General features: G+C 39.9%; 1 protein-coding gene across 6 annotated transcripts in view; it reads right to left on the bottom strand.

The window, feature by feature from the left end:
• The window catches only part of LOC120536904, a 290128-nt gene that overhangs the window by 156575 nt on the left and 108958 nt on the right, over positions 1-24595 (bottom strand). For all 6 annotated transcript variants that reach the window (XM_039765462.1, XM_039765463.1, XM_039765465.1 and 3 more), the window contains 2 exons: positions 2270-2299; positions 1542-1565 (listed from right to left, as the gene is read on the bottom strand). In XM_039765462.1, coding sequence (XP_039621396.1) covers positions 1542-1565; positions 2270-2299 — 54 coding nt within the window. The remainder of the gene's footprint in view (positions 1-1541; positions 1566-2269; positions 2300-24595) is intronic.

The raw sequence follows: 24595 nt of genomic DNA, 5'->3' as shown, positions 1-24595 counted from the left end.
CAACTTTTACATACTTCTCTGCCACTCCCGACTTCCTCATACAATAGCACAACTCCTTTCGCGGCACCCTGTCATATTCTTTCTCCAGGTCGACAAAGACACAATGCAACTCCTTTTGGCCTTCTCTATACTTTTCCATCAACACCCTCAGAGAAAATATCGCATCTGCAGTGGTCTTTCTTGGCATGAAACCATACTGCTGCTCAATTGTATCCCCCTTTAGTTACTACAGTCCTGCAAATCCCGCTTTTCCATTCCTTATCCTCTTCGTTGCTGTCCTTGCTTCCTCCTTACTAATCCGTTGCACTTCCTGATTCACTATCTCCACATCATCCAACCTCTTCTCTCTCTTGTTCTCTTCATTCATCAGACTCTCAAAGTACTCTTTCCATCTGCTCAACACACTCTCCTTGCTTTATTACCCTAACCTGCAGCACATCTTTCCCAGCTCGGTCTCTCTGTCTAGCCAATCGGTACAGGTCCTTTTCTCCCTCCTTAGTGTCCAACCTCTCGTACAACTCATCATACAACTTTTCTTTAGCCTTCGCCACCTCTCTCTTCACCTTGCACCTTATCTCCTTGTACTCTTGTCTACTGTCTGCATCTCTCTGACTATCCCACTTCATCTTTGCCATCCTATTCCTCTGTATACTCTCCTGTACATCCCCATTCCTCCACCAGGTGTCCTTTTCCTCCTTCCACTGTCCAGATGTCACGCCAAGCACCCTTCTTGCTGTCACCCTTATTACATCTGCTGTAGTTTCCCAAATGTCTAGTAATTCTTCACTACCACCCAGTGCCTGTCACACCTCCTCCCTGAACTCAACCTTGCAGTCTTCCTTTTTCAACTTCCACCATTTGATCTTTGGCTCTGCCCTCACTCTCTTCCTCTTCTTGATCTCCAACGTCATTCTACAAACCATCATTCTATGCTGCTTAACTACATTTTGTACTGCCACCACTTTGCAGTCTTCAATCTCCTTCAAATTGACTCTTCTGCATAGGATGTAATCTACCTGTGTGCATCTTCCTCAACTATTGTATGTAACCCTATGTTCCTCCCTCTTATTAAAATACATATTCACCACAGCCATGTCCATCCTTTTGGCAAAATCCACTGTGTTTAAATATTAGTATTGGGTTTTATGTTGTAGATTGTTGTAACCTCTGTGAACCCTCTGCATTTGTATTGTTAATGAAGACCCACATATTATTTTGCCTATTTGGTATTACTTTTTTTCCACAACAGCCCTGGCACATCCATGTGCTTCTAAAACATTAAAGATGTAACTTTTTGTGAACAGCAACTTTTAATGATGTCAGCTAACCAGGCCTAAGAAAGACATTTTATTTCAAAAGTAAATGAATTTTCTAACCCACCTTCATTAAACAAAATACTAACTCATGAAGTTCACAATTCCAAATTAAAATACAGTACTGTATATTCAAATATTATTGTGGATAATATGAAACTAAACAATAAAAGAACATGTATTGTGCCAAAGTTATGGCAAAGACAGTATGTGTTAATATATACTCACCAGTTGTTGTTTCCTCTGTTTCATCTTTTATATGAAAAGAGAACACACACACAATCAGTCACTAAATATGCTGCCTCACTGGCTGTTTATTTTAAGAGGTCATATAAGCATTAAAAGTAAAGATGTGTATTATTTTCCTCTGACATTAAAATATTTTGTTCTTCAATGATGAGTGTGTGCTTGCAGTCTTGTAGTTGAGTACAAGATAAAACAAACTTCTTTAGGAAGCGTGTGGCTCTTTCAAATACAATCTCTTAATTACTATTACACTTTTTGGCATTGTTTAGTCATTAAACACTTGTAAATGTTGGTATTGGTTTTATATTGTAGTTTGTTTTAGCTTCTATAAACCATCTGCTGTTGGGTTGTTAAGAAAAGCCCATACTTTATTTTGCCTGTTTGGTATTGTTTTATTTCCACATCAGCCTTGGAACATCTAGGTGCCTCTTTATATAATTTAAGACTTAACTTGTTGTGAACAGCAACTTTTAGTGGGGTCAGCTGACCAGGCCTAAGAAAGGCATTTTATTTCAAAAGTAAATGTATATTCTAAACAAAATCCATTAAACAAAATACTAATTCATGAAGTTCATAATTTCAAATTAAAAAACAGTACTGTACATTCAAGTATTATGGTTTTATAATATGACAATAAACAATATAAGAACATGCACAGTACCAAAGATACAGCAGATATGGCAAAGACAGATTTTGTAAAGTATACTCACATTTTCGAACTGTGAGTTCCATTTCTCCCACTTTGTGAAAAAAGAAGGAAAAAAAATCAGTCATTATCTAAATAAGAGACCAAACACTTGCCATCTGAGTAGTGAAGTAACAAAATTGTTTTAACATACATAAACAGAGAGAGAAAGAGAGCGTGTAAAACATGATTTCATGAAATGCAGGCTTAATATAAGAGCATCTGAAAACATTAACTCTGAAAATACGAGAATAAACTATGAAAAAACAAGCCCTGATACAAAATTGTAGTAGCTATTTTAATTAATGTATGCTCACATCAAAATCCCTTTGAGGAATTTTGGAATTCATGGAACAGGAAAAACAAAGATAATTAGTTAATCACTACATAATCAGGCAGATGACATGACTTGTTGCTTGACTATTCAGAAGTAACAAAAAAAAACCTTTTGTGATGGGCGGCCGATGCCTGTGTCCAGTTGGGTATGAGCAGAAACTATGCTACTGCTGAGCGAAGAAGGAGAAGGAGAAATAGAGGGGGAAAGCGAGTTCAAAGACAATCAAACAGGAGGAAGGGAAAGAGTGTGGAATTAAGAGTCAGAACTTTGAATGTTAACACTAGAACTGGTAAAGGTAGTGACCTGGCTGATATGATAGAGTAGAGAAAGGTAGATGTACTCTGTGTACAGGAGACCAAGTAGAAAGGGAGTAAGACCAGAAGCATCGGAGGTGGGTGTAAACTTCTCTACCATAGTGAGATGGAAAAGAAACAGGGTTGGGGTAATTGTGAAGGAAGACTATGTTATTAGTGTTTTAGAAGTGAACAGAATGTCTGGCAGAATCATGAGCATAAAGTTGGAAATCGAAGGGGTAATGTTAAATGTCATCAGCACATATGCTCCGCAAAATGATGGAGGAGAAAGAAGATTTCTGGAGTATGATAGATGAAATGGTGGAGAGTATACCCAAAGAAGAAAGAGTGGTGATTGGAGTAGACCTTAATGGGCATATCGGTGAAGGGAACAGAGGTGATGAGGAGGTGATGGGCAGGTATGGTGTTAAGTAGAGAATTGTTGAAGGGCAGATGGTAGTTGACTTTACAAAAAGGATGGAAATTGCGGTGGTGAAAACACATTTTAAGAAAAAGGAGGAACACAAGGTGACTTATAAGAGTGCACACAGGTGGACTATGTCCTATGTAGGAGATGCAATGTGAAAAAAGTTAGAGACTATAACGTGGGGGCAGGGGATAGTGCAGCTAGACAGCATTGATTGGTGGTATGTAGGATGAATTTCAAGGTGAAAAAGAGGATGAGAGTGAGAATGGAACCAAGGGTTAGGTGATGGAAGCTGAAAGAGGAAGGCTATTGTGTGAAATTCAGAGAGGATGTGAGACAGGTGCTAGGTGGTGGTGACAACAGAATAGATTATCGGAACACCAAAGCTGAAGTGGTAAGATAGAGAGCTAGAAAGGTGTTTGGTGTGGCATCTGGACAGAAGAAAGAAGACAAAGAGACTTGGTGGTGGAAAGAAAAATTACAGGCGAGAAAATAGAGGAAGAAGTTAGCGAGAAAGAATTGAGATACCAGAGAGAGATGATAAAAGCAGACAGGTATGTAAAATGATGCGTATCAAGTTGAAGAGAGAGGTGGTGGAGGCAAAGGAAAAGGTGTATGAGCTATATGAGAAGCTGGACACAAAGAATGGAGAAAAGAACTTGTACCAAGTGGCCAGAGGGATGAGTGGGGAATGATGTGCTGCAGGTCAGAGTGATAAAGGATGCAGATGGAAATTTGCTGACAAGCGAGGAGAGTGTGTTGAGAATGTGGAATGAATACTTTGAAGAACTTATGAATATAGAAAATGAGAGAGTGTAGGCAGTAAATAATGAAGTATAGGGGATAAGCATGGCTGAAGTGAGACAAGCTGTGAAGAGGTTGAAAAGTGAAAAAGCAGATGGCCTGCACGATATACCAGTGGAGGTACGGAGATATTTATGTGAGATGGCAGTAGTGTTTCTAACTAGATTGTTTAACAAAAAAAGTAAGAAAATGCCTGAGGAGTGGAGAAGAAGTGTATTAGTTTCAATTTTCAAAAATAAAGAAGATGTTCAGAGCTGCAGTAACTACTTGAGTATAAAGTTGATCAGCCACACATGAAGATACGGGTAAGAGTGATGGGGGCTAAGCTGAGATGAGAGGTGGTGATCTGAGAGCAGAAATATGGTTTCATGCCAGGAAAGAGTTCTACAGATGTGATGTTTGCCTATAGAATGTTGTCAATGTCAAATAATTTATAGAACACATTTTAAACAACATCAGTAATTCTGTAGTCAAAGTGCTTTACAATAAAACATACAATGAACATAAATAAAATAAATGTAAATAAAATACAATAAGACACAATACAACCAGCAGAATATTGAAAATAGATAAATATGACTAAAAATAGGGAACCAACAGTATCACTGAAAGTCATGGAAAGGTAGAGAACAGAAATACGTCTTAAATGTAGTTTTAAACAGTTCAGTTGAGGGTGACTCCTTAATGTAATGAGTTAAAGTGTTCCACAGATGAGGTGCAGCAGCTGCAAAAGACCTGTTCCCCTTAGTTTTGCACTTTGTACAAGGGACCACAAGAGACAACTGATCAGTAAATGTAAGCTCTCTGGATGGCTGGTGTAAAACACAGAATTCAGATACATAGGCAGGAGCATATCCATGTAAAAATTTAAAAACAAGCAGCAAAAGTTTAAAATCAATTCTGAAGCTAACAGGCAGCCAATGTAAAGAGGCTAATATTGGAGATAAAGAATCAAACTTTCTTGCCCCAACCAAACAGCAGCAGCATTCTGAACCAACTGCAACTTGCATATCAGGGCTTTGCTGAATCCAAAATGCAACAAGTTACTGTAATCAAGCTGAGAAAAGATACAAGCATGGGTAACCTTCTCAAGATCTCTGGGAGATAAAAAAGGCTTAATTTTAGCTAAAAGAGAAAGTTGGAAAAAGCAACTCTTGACAACAGAATTAATCTATTTCTCAAAAGAGAGGTTATTGTTAAAAATAACAACAAGATTCAGGTCTGCAAAAGTCAGCAAAACGGACAGGGATGGAGAAGCTGGACACAACACCAATTTGAGGTTCAAAACTAATTTGAGGTTTGACTGCAGGTCCAGCTATGAGCACCTCTGTTTTATTTTTATTGAGATCGAGAAAATTGTCATCCATCCAGGATCTTGGTTCTACAAGACAGATGTGAATCTGATTCATTGCAGAGTTGCACACAGGAATATAAACCTATTTTACATTAGCATAACAGTGAAAATAAATATTAAACTTCCTAAAAATAGCTCTTATGGGCTGAAGATATATCCATCCATCCATTGTCTAACCCGCTGAATCCGAATACAGGAACCAATCCTGGGCAGGGTGCCAACCCACCACAGGACACACACAAACACACCCACACACCAAGCACACACTAGGGACAATGTAGAATCGCCAATCCACCTAACCAGCATGTCTTTGGACTGTGGGAGGAAACCGGAGTGCCCGGAGGAAACCCACGCAGACACGGGGAGAACATGCAAACTCCACGCAGGGAGGACCAGGGAAACGAACCCGGGTCTCCTAACTGCGAGACCTGAAGATATATAGAAAATAAAATAGGTCCAAAAATTGTTCCCTGAGGAACGCAACATTTAACAGGAACAGTATATCTAAAAGAGGAATTGAAAGTTACTGAAAAGTGTCTACCAGTAAGATATGACTTAATCCATTTAAGTGCACCCTTTTAAGCTCCACTAGACATTCAAGCCACAACAGCAAGATCTCATGGTCAATAGTGTTAAAAGCTGCAGAAATGTCTAGGAGGATAAGGGCTGCAGCCCCACCATAGTCAGTAATAAGAGAGATATCATTGAATACTTTCAGGAGAGCCATCTCAACACTATGATAAAGCCTAAAGCCAGACTTGTAGATCTCAAATTATTTATTGGAGTTAAGATGATCACCAATTGATTATAAATAATTCTTTCTTTCTAATATTTCAGTGAAAAATGCCAATTGGGAAATCAGGTGAAAATTAGCTAACACTCCAGGATCTAACTCTGCCTTTTGTAGACAAGGTTGCAACCCCTAACTAATAGAATCTATACTAATAAAAGGCAAAGCCCTCACTCACTCACTCACTCACTTACTCACTCACTCACTCACTCACTCACTCACTGACTCATCACTAATTCTCCAACAGTTTCCAGTGTAGGTAGAAGGCTGAAATTTGGCAGGTTCATTCCTTACAGCTTCCTTACAAAAGTTGGGCAGGTTTCATTTCGAAATTCTACGCCTAATGGTCATAACTGGAAGGTATTTTTCTCCATTAACTGTAATGGAGTTGAGCTGGAATGACGTGGGGGGCGGAGTTTCGTGTGACATCATCGTAATCACGTGAACTGACTGTCAACGCAGTGCGTAGAAAACCAGGAAGACCTCCAAAAAGCGCTTAAGAAAACATGCATTATATAATTGAGAAGGCAGCGAAACAATAAGAAGCGAGCGAGTGACATATACTACCCTATTCATTAGTGCTGCTACCTCGGAAAGAAAGCAAGGTGTAAACCTAAACTTTAAATTAAGTTCATAGACAGGCTACGCTGGCGTTTCACATGCCCACAGGTAATGCGGGATACAAGTTTAATGAGAGGGCGCGGGATATAAGCGAGTTTTGATCACTTTGTAACTAAGTTAAAATTGTAGGTGAAGGGTGTGCTTATGCAAATTCGAGACTGTGTTTGTGGGGATTGACAGTTAAAGGCGGGTGGGGAGTCACGTCATCATCTCCCCTCCCATTTACCTCATTTGCTCTGAGCTGAGCTCATGTAACGCTGTCTTCGAAGCAACCGTCAGACTGCCACGAAATACTCACAGAAAAATCCACAAGTTAATACACACGCTGTCTCTAGAGTTTCTCCACACTGAATCCTCCAGGCACTACTTACAAAAGGTCACATTGACAATCGTGTTACGTTATTTTTAAAATCTTTCCTTTTCTTAGCACAAGCACAGCTGAGAAGCTTCGATGCATGTGCTCCATAACGCGTTAAAAATAATGCATTTAATCACACTTTGCATTACAAGCAAAGGGAGCTTTGTCAATGCATGATTTCCTGGTACACGATTACATTGATCAAGCATCCCGATTCATTTTACCCTCGCACCACCTTAGTTTGAGAAGAAGTATGAAAAATATGAGGTTAACACAGAAAAACAGATCACCAATTCAAGCTTTATGAATAATCGATTAAGCCATCAATAATTGTTTTGGTAAAGCCATCCTCCTTCCATTTTATAATTTTTCCGCCACTAGCCATGATTAAATGGACGGTAAAAAAGTAAGAGCGAAGCGAGGGTGACTTATTTAGGCAGGCATATATATGACAGCAACACTCATGACAATGTCAATCATGTTACGTTATTATTAAAATGTTTCCTTTTCTTTTCATTACTTCTTTAACACACTACTTCTCCTGCGCGAGGCGGGTATTTTGCTATATATATATATGAATGACCTCCAAAGAGCGCTGAGACTTTTGATATCATGAGCGTGTGTACAAAAGGGGTCTCCTGCCCAGCAAAGGTCGAGCAGCCAGCGCGCGTGCATAGCTGTGCCGGCCTTTGAGACGCTGACTGCGCTTCTGCCTTAAGTCAAAGTGAGCACTTTTAATTTTTTTCATCCTCCCCCTGCGCTATAGCCCAGACAAGTGCAAACACGGGACCCCTTTTCTACACCACGGCAAAATAATATTAAGGCGATTCACACTTTCTTTTTCACGTATACGATTATGAGGTCCTCAGCTCGGATTATGAAGACACGCACAGGAGTGGAGGACTGACAGTGCCATCACAGCCGATTAATGGCGGGGGCGTCTCACCAGTCTACACAAGACCCACCGTGACTGTCCCCAAAAGGCGATCATAACGTCAGCGAACACATCTCTCTATACTATATAAAAGAAAAGGCAACTTTCCTTTCTTTACACCTTTTTCCTTTTATCCCAAACCAAAGCCTTTCTCTCTTAACACTGCAGAGGACACAAAACTAATTTTCTTTAAATGCGGTAAGGCACATTACCAGAGGCACAAATTTGAGCGTTCACATAGAAAATGTAATTTCAATGTACCTGTACTTCTTAAAACGTTAATGTTTTACTGTTTAATAACTTATAGACTATAATTTATTATTTTTCCCTTGCACTCAGTGACCAAACCTATACACACACATATAGACACATACAAACATACACACAAGTATATGTATGTGTATATATATATATACACACACACACACATACATACATACATACATACACACATATATATAATTTGTGTGTGTGTATGTATGTATGTATGTGTATATATATATGATAGATATGTATGTATGTATATATATATATATATATATATGTGTGTATATGTAGATATGTATATAGATATGTAGATATGAAGATATGTATGTGTATATATATGTATATATATATATATATATGTATGTATGTGTGTGTGTGTGTGTGTGTGTGTGTGTGCGTGTATATGACAGCAGCAATCCAAGCTGTGAGAAAACAGTAAAAAGGAGGCGTGTCAGGCGTGGTGGTACATTTTCTGATGCAGCTGCGAAAACAACTTCGTGGCGCTGCCGCCAAATACACAAAACAATTACTTTGACAATCATGTTACATTATTTTTAAAATGTTTCCTTTTCTTTTCATAACTTCTTTAACACATGACATCGCTGCGAAGCATGGGTATTTTGCTATATATATATATCACAGCGACACTCATAACAGTGACAAAACAATTACATTGACAATCATGTTACGTTATTTTCAAAATGTTTCCTTTTCTTTCTCTTTCCTTCTTTAACACACTACTTCTCCGCTGCCAAGCGCAGGTATATATATATATAGATAGATAGAGATATATATATATATAGATAGATATGAGAACAACATATATATATATATATAGATATATATATATATATATAGATAGATATGAGAACAACACTCATATCAATGACAAAACAATTACATTAACAACCATGTTACGTTATTTTTAAAATTTTTCCTTTTCTTTTTCGTACCTTCTTTAACACACTACTTCTCCTCATGGCTGGTATTCTGCTTAGTATATATATATATATATATATATATATATATATATATATATATATATATATATATATATATATATAGTCAATGTGTATATGTATGTATGTTTCAGCATCACTTCCGAATGGCTGGAGCGATTTTTATGACACTTGGTACATGTTTCTCATTGGTCGACTTATAATACTGTAGGGTGAAATCAGCCCTAACCCACCCCCTTCTGAGTAGGGTGGTGGTGATTTTGCGGTCTTGTATGCATGTTATCATCCAGTTGACGCTCGGAACGACCACCAGAGGGCAAACTGCAGGTGATTGCCAGCATTCTTTATGTTTGAGCTCTACCGTGTGCCTGTTGCTTTAGAAATTAAAAATATATTCATTCTGTCTTTGTGACTTGAACAGCCATATATACATATATCTTGTATATAAATGTCTACGCGTGGAAGTGTGTGTCTTTGTCTGGCCCAGAAATGAGAGGTAAAGTCGGGGAAAGGGCTTCAGCTCCGAGGATACGCAAGTGAGGCCAGCACACCAGCAAAACGAAACCTCCAAAGAAAGACAGTCACTTAGCTTCTAATGCACAAACAATGCAAGCACGTTGGCAACACAAATCCTCCTAGGAGAGAGATGCCCAGAGTAGTTTTGACAATTTCATTACTTTCTAGGATCCTGTATATAGTCACTCACTCACTCACTCACTCACTCACTCACTCACTCACTCACTCACTCACTCACTCACTCACTCATCACTTATTCTCCAGCTTCCCGTGTAGGTAGAAGGCTGAAATTTGGCAGGCTTATTCCTTACAGCTTACTTACAAAAGTTAAGCATGTTTCATTTCGAAATTCTACACGTAACGGTCATAACGGTCGACAACGTCTGCCATGTTGAACGTTCTTATTTATGGCCTCATCTTCACGAAATTTGGTAGGCGGCTTCCCTGCACTAACCGAAACCGATGTACGTACTTATTTCAGTGGTATGACTCCACTGTCGGCCGCCATATTGAACTTTCCAACTTCACTAACTCTCCAACTTCCCATGTAGGTAGAAGGATGAAATTTGGCAGGCTCATTCCTTACAGCTTACTTGCAAAAGTTAAGCAGGTTTCATTTCGAAATTCTACGCGTAACGGTCATAACGGTCGACAACGTCCGCCATGTTAAACTTTCTTATTTCCTGTGCTAACTGAAACCGATGTACGTACTTATTTTGGTGGTATGACGCCACTGTCGGCCGCCATATTGAACTTTCCAACGGTCTTTGTTACCTATAGGCCCATCTTCAAGAAATTTGGTACGCGGGTTCCTAACGCTAACTGAATCCTACTTACGTACATATATACATCCATAGCCTCGGTTGCCGTGTGAGGCGGCGTTGGGTCCCCCATCCCCACACCTCCCACGTTGTTGGCTGCCTGCCTATATAAGGCCATCCATTGCTCCGGTCTCTTCATTCCCTTCCTTGCTTTGCCACGGTATTCACGTCTCCCTGCTGATAACTGCAGATTTTAATTTAATCCATGGCTTCTCCGCTGTTTTATTGTTCATTTACTACAATTATAGTTATTTTATAGGTATTTTGGACTTAGTTTACATTGTTCAGGTACCCATTTCCTTTATCATTCCAACCGTACCCCCATTAACATGTCTATCGAGGTGATCAACATCGATCAAAGAACTGTCACTTACTGAGTGGTTTCCATGCCCAGAGATGGCACCTGCCTTTTCCATTCTCTTTGTTACATATTGCACGGCCATATCAGGCTCATTGTTGATATCTGGAGGAACATTGTGTCTTATGTATTGAATGACTGGGACAGGTTCAAGGTGTGGACTGATGACGGTACAGGAGATAATTATACTACACTGGAGCACTATAAGAGTGAAATGCTTAAGCCCTTCACCTATGGTTCTGCATGTGAGTTGATGGCTGCCGCTGAATTGTTCAGTTGTCGCTTTCAAGTGTACCGAAATGGCCAAATATTTTACACCTTTGGACAACCGCCAACGCCTCTTAAACATCTTTGATTCACAGGTGACGATTTCAGTAGTGGACACTTTGATGTTTATAAATGTTTCAGTTTTCAAAAGCTGGATGTGAAGTTATCAATGAAACCGGTTATATGATTACAACGCTTGACAGATGCTGAATGTCACTTCAACACAAGTCCTGCAAATACTGTCATAATTGAAACAACCCATGAAACTCAAATGACAGTAGCAATCCAAGCTGTGAGATTTGAGGCAAGATTACTTTTCACATGGCCAACTGTGTGTTGCATGCTCAAGAGTAAGCTCAGCGCATATTGTGGTCATATTACAACCGGAGGGCCGAACTCACAATGTGGTATACAAAGAGATCCTTAACAAATAATTATTGGTATATTTTCCCTCAGTTTAAAAAGGTTTAATTTTCTTCTTAATAAAAATTTTAAGGCAGTACTTCACCGATGCGAAGCGCGGGTATTTTTCTAGTATATATATAAAAGCCAAATACCACTGACTCACTCATCACGAAATCTCCCAAACCATGAGGACTTGAGACTTGAAATTTGGAATGTAGGTTACCCTTGAACCATAGGTGTGTGCTAAAAAACAGTTTTGAAAATTTCATGGTCCAAGCGCGTTCTGTCTGAATGTCTGTCCGCTTTTCACGAGAGAATTACTTAACAGATTTAGATCTGGTTGTTTTCTATAATTTGCTTGAACTTTCCAGTTGATTTTGAGACTTCTCTCATCGTGCAAAGTACCATAGTTCGCTTGCGGAAACAATGTATTTATGCAAATCCAACAGAGTGGCTGTGGGCCAAGAGCAGGGGAGCAGGGCCTTCCTCATTCCCTCACCATCCTCTGTTCGAGTTAGTCTACGTCTCACCATGTGTTGCAGTGCAACTTGCCCCTGCTTAGCCATCTATACCTATTTGTTCAACAGACATTATCATCTACAGGTTGTTAAGGATTAACGTTTGATGTTATTGAGAGAGTGATCAGAGCTACGTGGGATTTACAGGGTAGCTGCTGATTGCCAAAGATATCACGGGCATGTGCTTTTCTCCCCACGCGGGGAACGCTTTCCTGTCAGAGCTGAACATGATCAGATACAGTGTCAATGTCTATTGATTTTTAAAGTTTGTCCTGTTTCATTAAGCCAATGTATGTGTGTGTGTATATGTATGTCTGTTCCAGCATCAATGGCTGGACTGATTTTCATGACACTTGGTACACATGTTTCTCATTGGTCGACTTAAAATACTGTAGGGTGAAATCAACCCTAACCCACCCCCTTCTGGGTAGCGTGGGGGGTTGATCTTGCAGTCATATATGCATGTTATCATCCAGTTGACGCTCAGAATGACCACCAGAGGGTGAACTGCAGGTGACTGGCAGCATTCTTTATGTTTGAGCCCCACCGCACCCCTGTTTCTTTGAAACTAAATAGAGCTGGCTGGTTTCGAGCATCAACAAGATGATAACATACATACAAGACTGCAAGACAAACACATTAGTGAGTCTTCATTGTTTAATTTATTTTTATATTTAAAGTTGTGTTTTTCCTAATTATATATTTTTTTCAAACAATTAAAAAAAAAAACACTTTATCTTCCTCCTGGGCAATGCCGGGTATTTCAGCTAGTCATTTATAATATGCAACAAATCAGGACCCAAGACATCAAAATCTTCCAGTAAGAGGTGTGGCGGAATAACCGCAAGAGGATTAATAGTTTTTTTAGCTGTGAAAGTGAAACATCAAGACATTCCAGGACAATGCCATGATTGACAACAGGAACTACATAGTCAGATAGAACAATGCTAGAGCATATAGTACTGATTTTGTTGGCAAAAATTGAAAGAAACTACTCACACAAAAGAACAGTACTGTTTAATCCCATCTCAGAATGGGGTAAATCGCCACATAATAATAATTCCCTAGGTTTCTTAAAATGAGAGGATATCAAATCAGAGAAGTAATCATGTTCATATTTCTTTACTGCCTGCTGGAATTTAAACAGACAAATGCTTAAAATCTGCTCAGATACAGTCTGTCTGTCTTTCTTCCACCACCATTCAGCATTTCTACAGGCATGGTACAGGTGCCATGTAGTGTCATTAAGCCACAGAGCAGTTCTTCTCGATTTGCAGTGTATCTTGAGGGGAGCAATATAATCTAAAACCATTTTACATGATGGATTTAAAGCTAAGACAGAATCGTCAATATTATCACACTGGCCTTGTAGAACATGGTTTTAAAATTCGATATAATAGAAGAATTTAAAAAGCGAGAACAGCGTGGAGCATAGCTTGAAGTACATCAACAGTAATAAAGAACATCGACAGTAATATTCAAATTCACCGTTAGAGAAAAATGGTAAAAGGACCATCACAAATATCAATATTATTAACTAAAATACTACATGTAAGAATTAGGTCAAGAGTGTGACTGACAAAATGAGATGGAGCATTAATATGCTGGATAAGGTCAAATGGGCCTAATAATGATAAGCCATTAACCAAAGGTTTAGATAGACAACAAATTTGTATGTTAAAATCACCAACAATGAGTACTTTATCATAGGAGAGAGTCATATCGGCCAAGAGATCAGAGAATTCAAAAAACAAAAGTATCATTGATTACAGGAGGCCTACAAAGAAGACGAACTACATGCTTCGAAAAGTTCAAAGCTACTAAACGGACCCCTTATAAGACTCCGACACAAGAATACACTTTTAAAAACAGTGGTAATGCCCCCCTCCCACTCCATGATGAGGCAGCCGAGGGGAGTTCAAAAATGAATAACCTGGTGGTACCAAATCAGTTGAACATGAAAAGTCACCGTTAACAATACAGGTTTCAGTGATGAAAAAGAAGTTCAGTTTCTTTGAGAGAATAAAGTCTTGTAGGATAATAGTTTTATTAGACATTGATCTCACATTCAGGAGAGCAGTCTTGATAGACGTATGAAAGTTTGCTGCAGGACAAACTTAGATGAGCATGCAAAGGTTAGCACACAGAGAAATGAGATGGAGAAATTAAATCCGGTTTCCATTATGAGGGCCAGGCCCTATGTACTGTACAGGAGAAGATGGGTCAAAAACAATTCTCAAGCATCGAGAATCCAAGCCCAGCGAGCAAAAATTAAGCGGGTGTGGTTTAAAAGCAATGCCAGCTTACCTTCTGTGTCACCGTCCGAGAGCCAGTCAGCTAACTCATATAGATGAACACTGGCGTCCTGGTAAAAAAGTCAGGAGATGAATAAAACAAGGATGGAAGTTCAAATAAACTCCCACCAGAAAAAGCATAGCATGCCAGAACAGATATTAAGTAGGGAAAAAACGATCATAGGATAGTAGCTGCTGGGGTATACTCCATCTATCAATCCATTATCCAACCCACTATATCCTAACTACAGGGTCACGGGGGTCTGCTGGAGCCAATCCCAGCCAACACAGGGCACAAGGCAGGACACAAACCCCAGGCAGGGTGCCAGCCCATTGCAGGGCACAAAACACACACCAAGCACAATTTAGAATCGCCAATGCACCTAACCTGCATGTCTCTGGACTGTGGGAGGAAACTGGAGCACCCAGAGGAAACCCACGCAGACACAGGGAGAACATGCAAACTCCACGGAGGGAGGACCTGGGTCTCCTAACTGCGAGGCAGCAGCGCTACCCACTGCACCACCATGCCGCTGGGGTATACTAATACATAAAAATTAAATTAAAACATAAATTAATGAGACAAGCTGACAGACAGCCACACCAGTTAGTGAATTCTTTCAAGTGCTGATGGAGAAGTACAGAGAAGGTCAGAAGGAATTGCATTCTATGATTGGAAACTTAGAGAAAGCGTACGACAGGGTGCTAAGAAGGAAGTTATGGTAATGTATGAGGAAGAAAACTATGTGAGGGTGGTACAGGATAAGCATAAGGACAGTATGAATGAGGTGATGTATGTGGTACAAATAACAGCCTGGTTTAAGGTAAGAGTGGGATTACATCAATGGTGATGGACAAGTTAAAAGATGAGGATAGACAGGAGTCTCCATTGATTGTAATGTTTGCGGAACACATACTGAGTTGTAGTGGGAATAGACAGCAGGTTGAGCCGAACTTGGAAAGGTGGAGGTTGTCACTAGAGAGAAGGGGAATAGAGTCAGTAGGGGTAAGACGTGGTACATGTAAATGAATGAGAGGGAGGGCGGTGGAAGGGTGCGACTGCAAAGAGCAGAGGTGATGAAGGTAGATGAATTTAAATACTTGGTACAAGAGTCCAAAACAACGGGTTGTGCTGCAGGGAGGCGAAGAAGAGAGTGCAGGTGTAGTTGATTGGCTGAAGAAGAGTGGCAGGAGTGATTTGTGATAGAAGAGTAACTGCAAGAGGGACAGGGAAGGTCCATAAAACTGTAGTAAGATCAGCTATGTTGTATGGTTTGCAGATGGTGACACTGAAAAAAAACAGGTAGCAAAGGTGGAAGTGGCAGAGTTAAAGATGCTACAATTTTCACTCTGAGTGAAGAGGGTAGACAGGATTAGAAATGAGTATATTAGATGGACAACACAGGTAAGACAGTTTGGAGACCAAGTGAGAGAGGGTAGATTGAGATGATTTGGGCACGTGCAGAGGAGAGATTAGGGGTACATCAGGAAAATAATGTCGAGGATGGAACCGCTGGCAAGAGGAAAAGAAGAAGGTCAAAGACAAGGTTTATGGATATGGTGAGGGAGGATATGAAGGCAGTCGGTGTGGCAGAAAATGATATAAAAGTCAGGGACAGATGGAAACGGATGATGGAAGCAGCCAAAAGAAACAAAAAGACTGACTGACTCTTTAGGTTTAGGCAGTTTCTTAAGTGGAACAATGTGGGTGCATTTTGAAAACTGTGTACTACTAATAATATGGTGATATTGCAGTGTGAAGAAAGGAGGTTAGTAATAAAATCTATTGATATGGATTTCCAGGGTCTCCTGTGTGAAGGAATAGGCTGAAGCAATCCAAAAGGGATACCATGCAAGGGTTTAGACCTGCAGCAATTGATGCAACCCAAAGCATGATTCCTAGTCTCTTTATACATCTTTTCCAACCAGAAAAATCTGATAGGCAAGTATATATAAAGTTTGTTTAGTGCCTGATATGTGCCTAATCAAGAACATTTCATCTAGATTCTGGTGGATCATAATATTTATTACTAGGAATCACACTAGGATCTAAGGCTTGATTTTGCATGGATTTTATATCCTCAATTAGTTTATTGGGAGAAGCAATCATGATTAATACAAATAATTTATCTAAAGTAATGGGTCCATTTTTATACTTACTTCATCTGGATGATAAGCATGTGATAGGGCATCTGCTTTTCTATTCATATCTCCAAGACAATAAGAAATAACAAAACAAAACAGTAGAAAAATAAATAAACTGTCTTGTTTTGCATTTAACCCTTTGTCACCTTTGAAATACATCTCATTTTAATGATCCATAAACAATATGAATGGAAAAGTAACACCCTCAAGTCAATGTCACCTTTCTTCAAGAGCTAATTTGATTGATAATAATCTTGAATACCTATTGCAGAATTTTACTCAGCAATGGTTAACTTCTTAGAAAAATAAGTAAACAGATAGATAGATAGATAGATAGATAGATAGATAGATAGATAGATAGATAGATAGATAGATAGATAGATAGATACTTTATTAATCCCCAAAGGGAAATTAACATACTCCAGCAGCAGCATACTGATAAGAACAATATCAATTAAAGAGTGATAAAAATGCAGTGCAAGTTAAAAAATGCAAGGTGGAAAGTGCAAGGCAGGTATAACAGTCTATAATCTTGTATAATGTTCACGTTTACCCCCCTGGGTGAAATTGAAGAGTCGCATGGTGTGGGGGAGGAACGATCTCTTCAGTCTGTTAGTGGAGCAGGATGGTGACAGCAGTCTGTTGCTGAAGCTGCTCCTCTGCCTAGAGATGACACTGTTCAGTGGATGCAGTGGATTCTCCATGATTGACAGGAGCCTGCTCAGCGCCTGTCACTCTTCCATAGATGTCAAATTGTCCAGCTCTGTGCCTACAATAGAGCCTGCCTTCCTCACCAGTATGTCCAGGTGTGAGGCATCTTTCTTCTTTATGCTGCCTCACACCTGGACACACCACCATGTATAAGAGGGCACGCACCACAACCGTCTGATAGAACATCTACAGCATCTTATTGCAGATGTTGAAGGATGTCAGCCTTCTAAGGAAGTATAGTCGGCTCTGTCCTTTCTTACACAGAGCATCAGTATTGGCAGTCCAGTCCAATTTATCATCCAGCTGCACTCCCAGGTATTTATAGGTCTGCACCCTCTGCACACAGTCACCTCTGATGATCACGGGGTCCATGAGGAGCCTGGGCCTCCTAAAATCCACCACCAGCTCCTTTGTTTTGCTGGTGTTCAGTTGTTGGTGGTTTGAGTCGCACCATTTAACAAAGTCCTTGATTAGTTTCCTATACTCCTCCTCCTGCCCACTCCTGATGCAGCCCACATGTCGTCAGCGATCTTTTGCAGGTGGCAGGACTCTGAATTGTATTGGAAGTCTGATGTATGTTGGCTGAACAGGACCAAAGAAAGTACAGTCCCCTGCAGCGCTCCTATTCTGCTGACCACAATGTCAGACCTGCAGATTCCGAGACGCACATACTGAGGTCTGTCTGTAAGATAGTCCACGATCCATGCCACCAAGTATGAATCTACTCCCATCTCTGTCAGTTTGTCCCTAAGGAGCAGAGTTTGGATGGTATTGAAGGCACTAGAGAAGTCCAGAAACATAATTCTTACAGCACGACTGCCTCTGTCCAAGTGGGAGTGGGATCGGTGTAGCATGTAGATGATGGCATCCTCCGCTCCCACCTTCTCCTAGTATGCGAACTGCAGAGGGTCAAGGGCGTGGCGGACCTGTGGCCTCAGGTGGTGAATCAGCAGCCTCTCCATGGTCTTCATCACGTGTCGTCAGAGCAACAGGCCAGAAATCATTCAGCTCACCAGGACGTGATACCTTTGGGACTGGGGTGATGCAAGATGTTTTCCAAAGACTCGGGACTCTCCCCTGTTCCAGGCTCAGGTTGAAGATGCACTGTAGAGGACTCCCCAGCTCAAATGCACAGGCCTTCAACAGTCGTGGCGATGCTCCATCTGCACCTACTGCTTTGCTGGCATGAAGTCTCCTCAGCTCCTCAGTTTCTAATAGAACCTGTTAAAGAAGTTGTTCATCAGGTTTGCTTTCTCCCTGTCTCTCTCGATGGAGGCACCCCACTTCAAGCTGCATCCAGTGATGATCTTCATCCTATTCCACACTTCCTTCATGCTGTTATTCTGCAACTTTTGCTCCAGTTTTCTCCTGTACTGCTCCTTCGCCGCCCTGAGCTGGACTCGGAGTTCTTTCTGCACACGCTTGAGCTCATGTTGATCACTGCATTTAAAAGCCCTTTTCTTTTATGGTCAACAACCTCCTCAATGTTCTCACTATGTGACCCCTGCAGGACATCCCAGTCCGTAGTTCCAAAGCAGTCTCTCAGAGCCTGCTCTGCCTCAGGGGACCACTTCCTGAATGAGCGTGTAGTTGTAGGTAGCTCCCTAACTCTTGGTTTGTAGTACGGCTGAAGCAGAACCAGGTTATGATCTGCTTTCCAAAGCGCAGGCAGTGGGGTGGCGCTGTATGCGTCTTTAACGTTTGCATATAGTAGGTCAATAATCCTATTTCCCCGGGTGTTACAATCCACATACTGGGAGAATGCAGGTAGTTTTGTCCAGCGTCACATGGTTAAAATCTCCAGAGATTAGCACAAGCACCTTGGGGTGCTGTGTTTGTAGTTTAGCAACAGCGGAGTGGATGATGTCACCTGCTATCTCCATGTCTGCCCAAGGAGGGATGTAAACAATAACAACAATGACGTGTCCAAACTCTCTGGGCAAGTAATAGGGATGCAGACTTGCGGCCAACAGTTCGATGTCCCTGCAGCAAGTGGAGATTTTGACGTTTACATGTCCAGGGTTGCACCACCTTGTATTCACATAGAGAGCAAGTCCTCCTCCTTTCCGCTTCCAGCAGGTATTTGCATCTCTGTCAGCTCCTAATTGTGATAAACACGGGTAGCTCCACGTTAGCATCTGGGATGCTAGTTGTTAGCCACGTTTCACAAAGACACAACAAACTGAATTCTCTGTAGGTCCTGACATTTTTCACCAGCGCAGCCAGTTCGTTGATCTTATTTGGTAATGAGTTCACATTTCCCTGGATCACAGAAGGCACTGAAGGCTTTTAACGGCACTTTCTCACTAGCCACTTAGCCTTTAGCTTAGCGCCGGCTCTGCTGCCACGATACCGCCTTCTTACCTCATCGGGTAAATAGGGAACCACACTGGCACGAGCCTTTGTTCTCAGCGCTTGAAGTTGACTACCTGAATAGACGAGTCTCGGCTTGTAAAAATCCATGTCCATATACAGTAGTAAAAAGTGTCCACGAAATGAATCCACATAAAAGAAAGTGGTAGGAGTGATCATAGAGATAAAGAAAAAGGTAGAAATATAAAGTCGTACACAGAGCTGCTGGAAAGGCTGCCACTCACGGCAGTGCCTAACTATGACTTAAAGGTGTTTCAGTGTCATGAAACGTTTATACTAGGATTGCATCCACCCATATACTTCAATAAATTGAGAAGATGGGTCAGGATGCCTTAATACTGGTGCAGGAGTGAATAAAAGTGTTAATTTATTACCAAACCATAGGCAATCACTTCATATTTGTAATTTCTGGTGGTAGTTTTAAATGCAGTTTTCCATTGATCTCCCTTCCTGTTTCTTATTAAATTATATGCACAGTGACAGTCTAGTTTAGAGAAAACTGTGGATTTTTTTACTTGATTAGGGTTAGGTTTAAAATACTGCTTATGGTTTATAAAGCCTTAAATAATCTCGCTCCATCTTATATATTGGAATGTCTGACACCTTATATTCCAAATCGTAACCTTAGATCTTCAAATGAGTGTCTCCTTATAATTCCAAAAACTAAACTTAAAAGAAGTGGTGAGGCGGCCTTCTGCTGCTATGCACCTAAAACCTGAAATAGCCTGCCAATAGGAATTTGCCAGGCTAGTACAGTAGAGCACTTTAAAACTGCTGAAAACACATTACTTTAACATGGCCTTTCTTTAACTTCACTTTAACTTAATACTGATACTCTGTATATCCAATTCATCATAATAACTATTCATGGTGGCTCTAATATCCGTACTGACCCCAACTCTCTCTTCTGTTTCTTTTTCCGGTTTCTTTGTGGTGGCGGCCTGCGCCACCACCACCTACTCAAAGCATCATGATGCACCAACAATGATGGACTGAAAGCCAGAAGTCTACGTGACCATCATCATCAGGTCCTTCCATGAAAACCCTAAATACACAGAGGACTGTTTGATTTATGTTAGGTAGATTGCCCAGAGGGGACTGGGCGGTCTCGTGGTCTGGAATCCCTACAGATTTAATTTTTTTTCTCCAGCTTTTGGAGTTTTTTTTTGTTTTTTCTGTCCACCCTGGCCATCGGACCTTACTCTTATTCTATGTTAATTAATGTTGACTTATGTTTATTTTTTATTGTGTCTTCTCTTTTTCTATTCATTTTGTAAAGCACTTTGAGCTACATTTTTTTGTATGAAAATGTGCTATATAAATAAATGTTGATTGATTGATTAAATAAAGAGGATATCAAGGGGAAATAATTATTTTAAATGCAATCCTACTTTTTTGCTGATAATCAGTATATGGCTGGGCACCCTATGTTTTTGTCAACGAAAAAAATCCAGCATCAATCAGACTACTAGACAGAACAATGAACCCCTTGTGAATATTTTCCTGAATATATTCTTCCATAGCCACACTCTCTACCTTGGACTGTACAGAAATATTCTTTAGGGAGAGGTTTGATTGTTAAAATATGAATTGTAAAGTAATAAGTAAGGAATATTTTGCAGATGTAGTTTGTGGCACCTTGCAAAAACTTTCACTTAAACTATTTGCACTCTTTCTAATGTATTTTTTCTTGCAGGTTCAGGATTATAAGTTTGCAACAACAGGATGTCTAGAATTAGTTTTAGAACTGATGAATGTAAAGCAAAACAGGTAATTTTTTCATGAAGTAATTCCCTGAGGCATCATTTAAGAGTGTTATATTTCAGCCAGGGTTCCTCCCCTAGCTGGAGTACAAATGCTGTGTTTATGTCTTTTTGTCTATTTCTGATTTCTTTATTTATTTTCACTTTGTTGGTCACTTAGTTTCTATGTATTTTCTTCTATGTTCCATGTGTTTTGTGGGTGGTTCCTGAACAGGCAGGACCACTTGCTCAACAATGCAAGAGACTGCAAACAGCTCTAAAATGGCTTAGAAACCTCACAGTCCCTTGCGGTTCATTAAATGTGCTTGTGGTGGTGGTGTCAAGTTTAGTTTTTGATTATTATGTGTTTTTGTGAATTTTCTGGATTTTGGACCCCTTGCTCTTTTTTTTGACTCCTCCTTAGATTTCTGATTGGGACTTGTTTGCTGTGGATTGCCTTTGCCTTTTATCGCAACTCCTAGGAGCTTGGAGGAGCTTTATTTTGTTACAGAGCATTTTTGTACCAATCTTTTATTTATATACAGTAGATACTACTTTTCCCTTTTTCTGACTAGCTGGTGTTTGATAGAATTTCCCCCTATAGTGGGTTTTCAGTTACTGTTCAGGACTTTATGCTTAGGAACTCTCTAGTGTAACAAACTCCAAAACTCCTGTCTCAACTGGTTTTCCATCCACCAATAGGACACAGGGAGTATACTGAAGGGGTATTTTATTTAATTTTAGTTTATGTTAGTTTTCTGCCACTCCTAATGAACTAATGCCAGGATCTTGATTTCATTGAAAGTTACAGGTATTTGTAGTAAAATATCGAAGACAGTTTGACTGCATGTGGCCACCCAACCAACCCTTATATAGAGCAGGTACTTTAGTTTACCTTAAGATTTAGGCAAATAAATACATGACCAGTATCACAACTAAAAACAGTACATCAATCAGTGGTGGTTTGAAATCCAGGCACTGGGTGCCGGGGCACCATCTCTGAAATTATTGAAAGATTACAGAGGTGGGGGTGCGGACATTATGGTGTGGGTTTTGGCAGAGGATTATGCAATTTAGAGACGTACAGTATGTAGTATAAAATGTGGGTGGCATGTACACCTGTTACTTTCTACATCTATAGTACAAGTTATGGGAAAAATAAGGGGACTGTGCATGTTACGGACTGAAGTTTTGGAGCATGGTAGAAATGGGGAAGCTGGCATCAGATTCAGCAGCATGGTGGAAAGGGTATGATACATGTTAACTTGGATTTGTCCTGGGTCTGGTACTGGACAGGCTAAGATCTCCATTGACATCATGATAAGGACCATGAGAGCACGTGGAATGACCAGATAGATATGTGCTGCTTCAGTTTGTTCCACAAAAATTGTGCCCCCACACAAACTTTTTCCACCAGCTGCCACTGACATCAATTAATATGTTTAAGACTATTTGGGCTCAGCTTTTAACTATTGTAAAATACTCTCAAAAACAAGTATTTTTATGCTCTACTAATACATGTGATTATAATCTATTATCACTGTTATTTTTAATCTTACAGTAAAATGTAGTATTTCTTCTTATGAAGAAGTAACTAACCAAATATTAGAAATGCTCCAACTCTGAACACAGTTGACTAACTCCTCACATGCAATAGAATGTTTCACCATGCATACGTTTTCTAACTTGATTGTACTCTTATATTTTAATCTCTAAAGTTTTTGTTCAAACTTATTATCCTTAAAGGAGATTTTTTAAAAGAACAAAGACTCTCATATTCCACAATGAATGGAAAACATACAAGATCTCTCTCAAAATAAAGGTTATTTTTCCAAATAAATCTTGCAAATCTTAATGTGCTGTTTGCTTTCAAACAGAAACAGTAGCTTTTAGCAAATTGTTTACACTACCTTTGTTAGTTTCTATTGGAGGTAAAAATTAAGACAAATAATTTTACATCCTTCTCAGATTTCTTAAGATGTTTCAACCAACAATATTTAATTCAAAAATAAAAAAATCCTTAAGAAAATATTTAAAAATAAAGAAAAAAAACAATGTATTACAGTGTGCCAATTAAGTCAGTTTGGTATTAGGCTCATAGCTAGCAGGGATTGATAGACACATTTGCAGTTTGTATGGGTCATACTGTAATAGCAAAGGTAAAGAATGAAACATGATTTATAAGCTTTAAACTGAACTTTTCTTAAACAAGAAATTTTTCTTTCCTTTTCTATATCAGTTTTACTCTATTTTGTGTGAACTGTTTTACTTTGAAATTTTACTAAAGCTTTTAAAAACGAAGCTATTTTGACTGGAATCATTTCAACTTGTCAAGCTATTGCCAGAATCCCATGAAGCAAATTAAAGCTACCGAACATTGGTAATTTTGGATAATGCAGCTATACATGGATTATGCAGGTAAATGGCAGACAACATTATAGACCAGGCATCACCAAATGGCGGACCTCGGTCCAGATCCGGACCGAGTGGTGGTTCTGTCCGGACCCGTGACCAGTCTGGTAAATTCACGACATTAAATAATTTTCATGGAGCATTATTTTGGACGGTCGTGGCTATTGATAGCAGGCGCTGCTACTCCAGTTAATACGACAATAGCTTCACTCAGTTGAGCCAATAAAATCGTTAGTTTACAACAGCAGAGAGGAAGAGGGTTAAGTTAAGGGACAACATGGCTTGCTCCAAAAGGCGGAAAGTAGATGATGAAAATCGTTGTTTTAAAGATGAATGGACGGAGAAATATATGTTCATTCTTCATTCGAGCAGTTCAAAACCGGTGTGCCTCATATGCTCCGAAAACGTGGCATTAATTAAAAGCGGCAACGTGAAGCGCCACTACGAAACAAAGCACAGCTCTTTCGAGCAAAGTTATCCCCTGAAGTCCGAGCTGAGGGCACGCAAAATAACCGAACCGGTGACTTGATGACAGCTGTTCGCTCTTTCCAGACGAAGCTGGACATTTTCAAAGAAGATCTTGAAGGGGAGTGTGAACACTTCCCAAAACTGCAGGAACAGATTCAGGGTGAGAGAAATTTTTCT

This window comes from Polypterus senegalus, chromosome 10, assembly GCF_016835505.1.
Source record: "Polypterus senegalus isolate Bchr_013 chromosome 10, ASM1683550v1, whole genome shotgun sequence".
Classification (NCBI taxonomy): domain Eukaryota; kingdom Metazoa; phylum Chordata; class Cladistia; order Polypteriformes; family Polypteridae; genus Polypterus; species Polypterus senegalus.
Note: the sequence above shows the minus strand (reverse complement) of the source record. Positions and strands in the feature narration are given on the sequence as shown.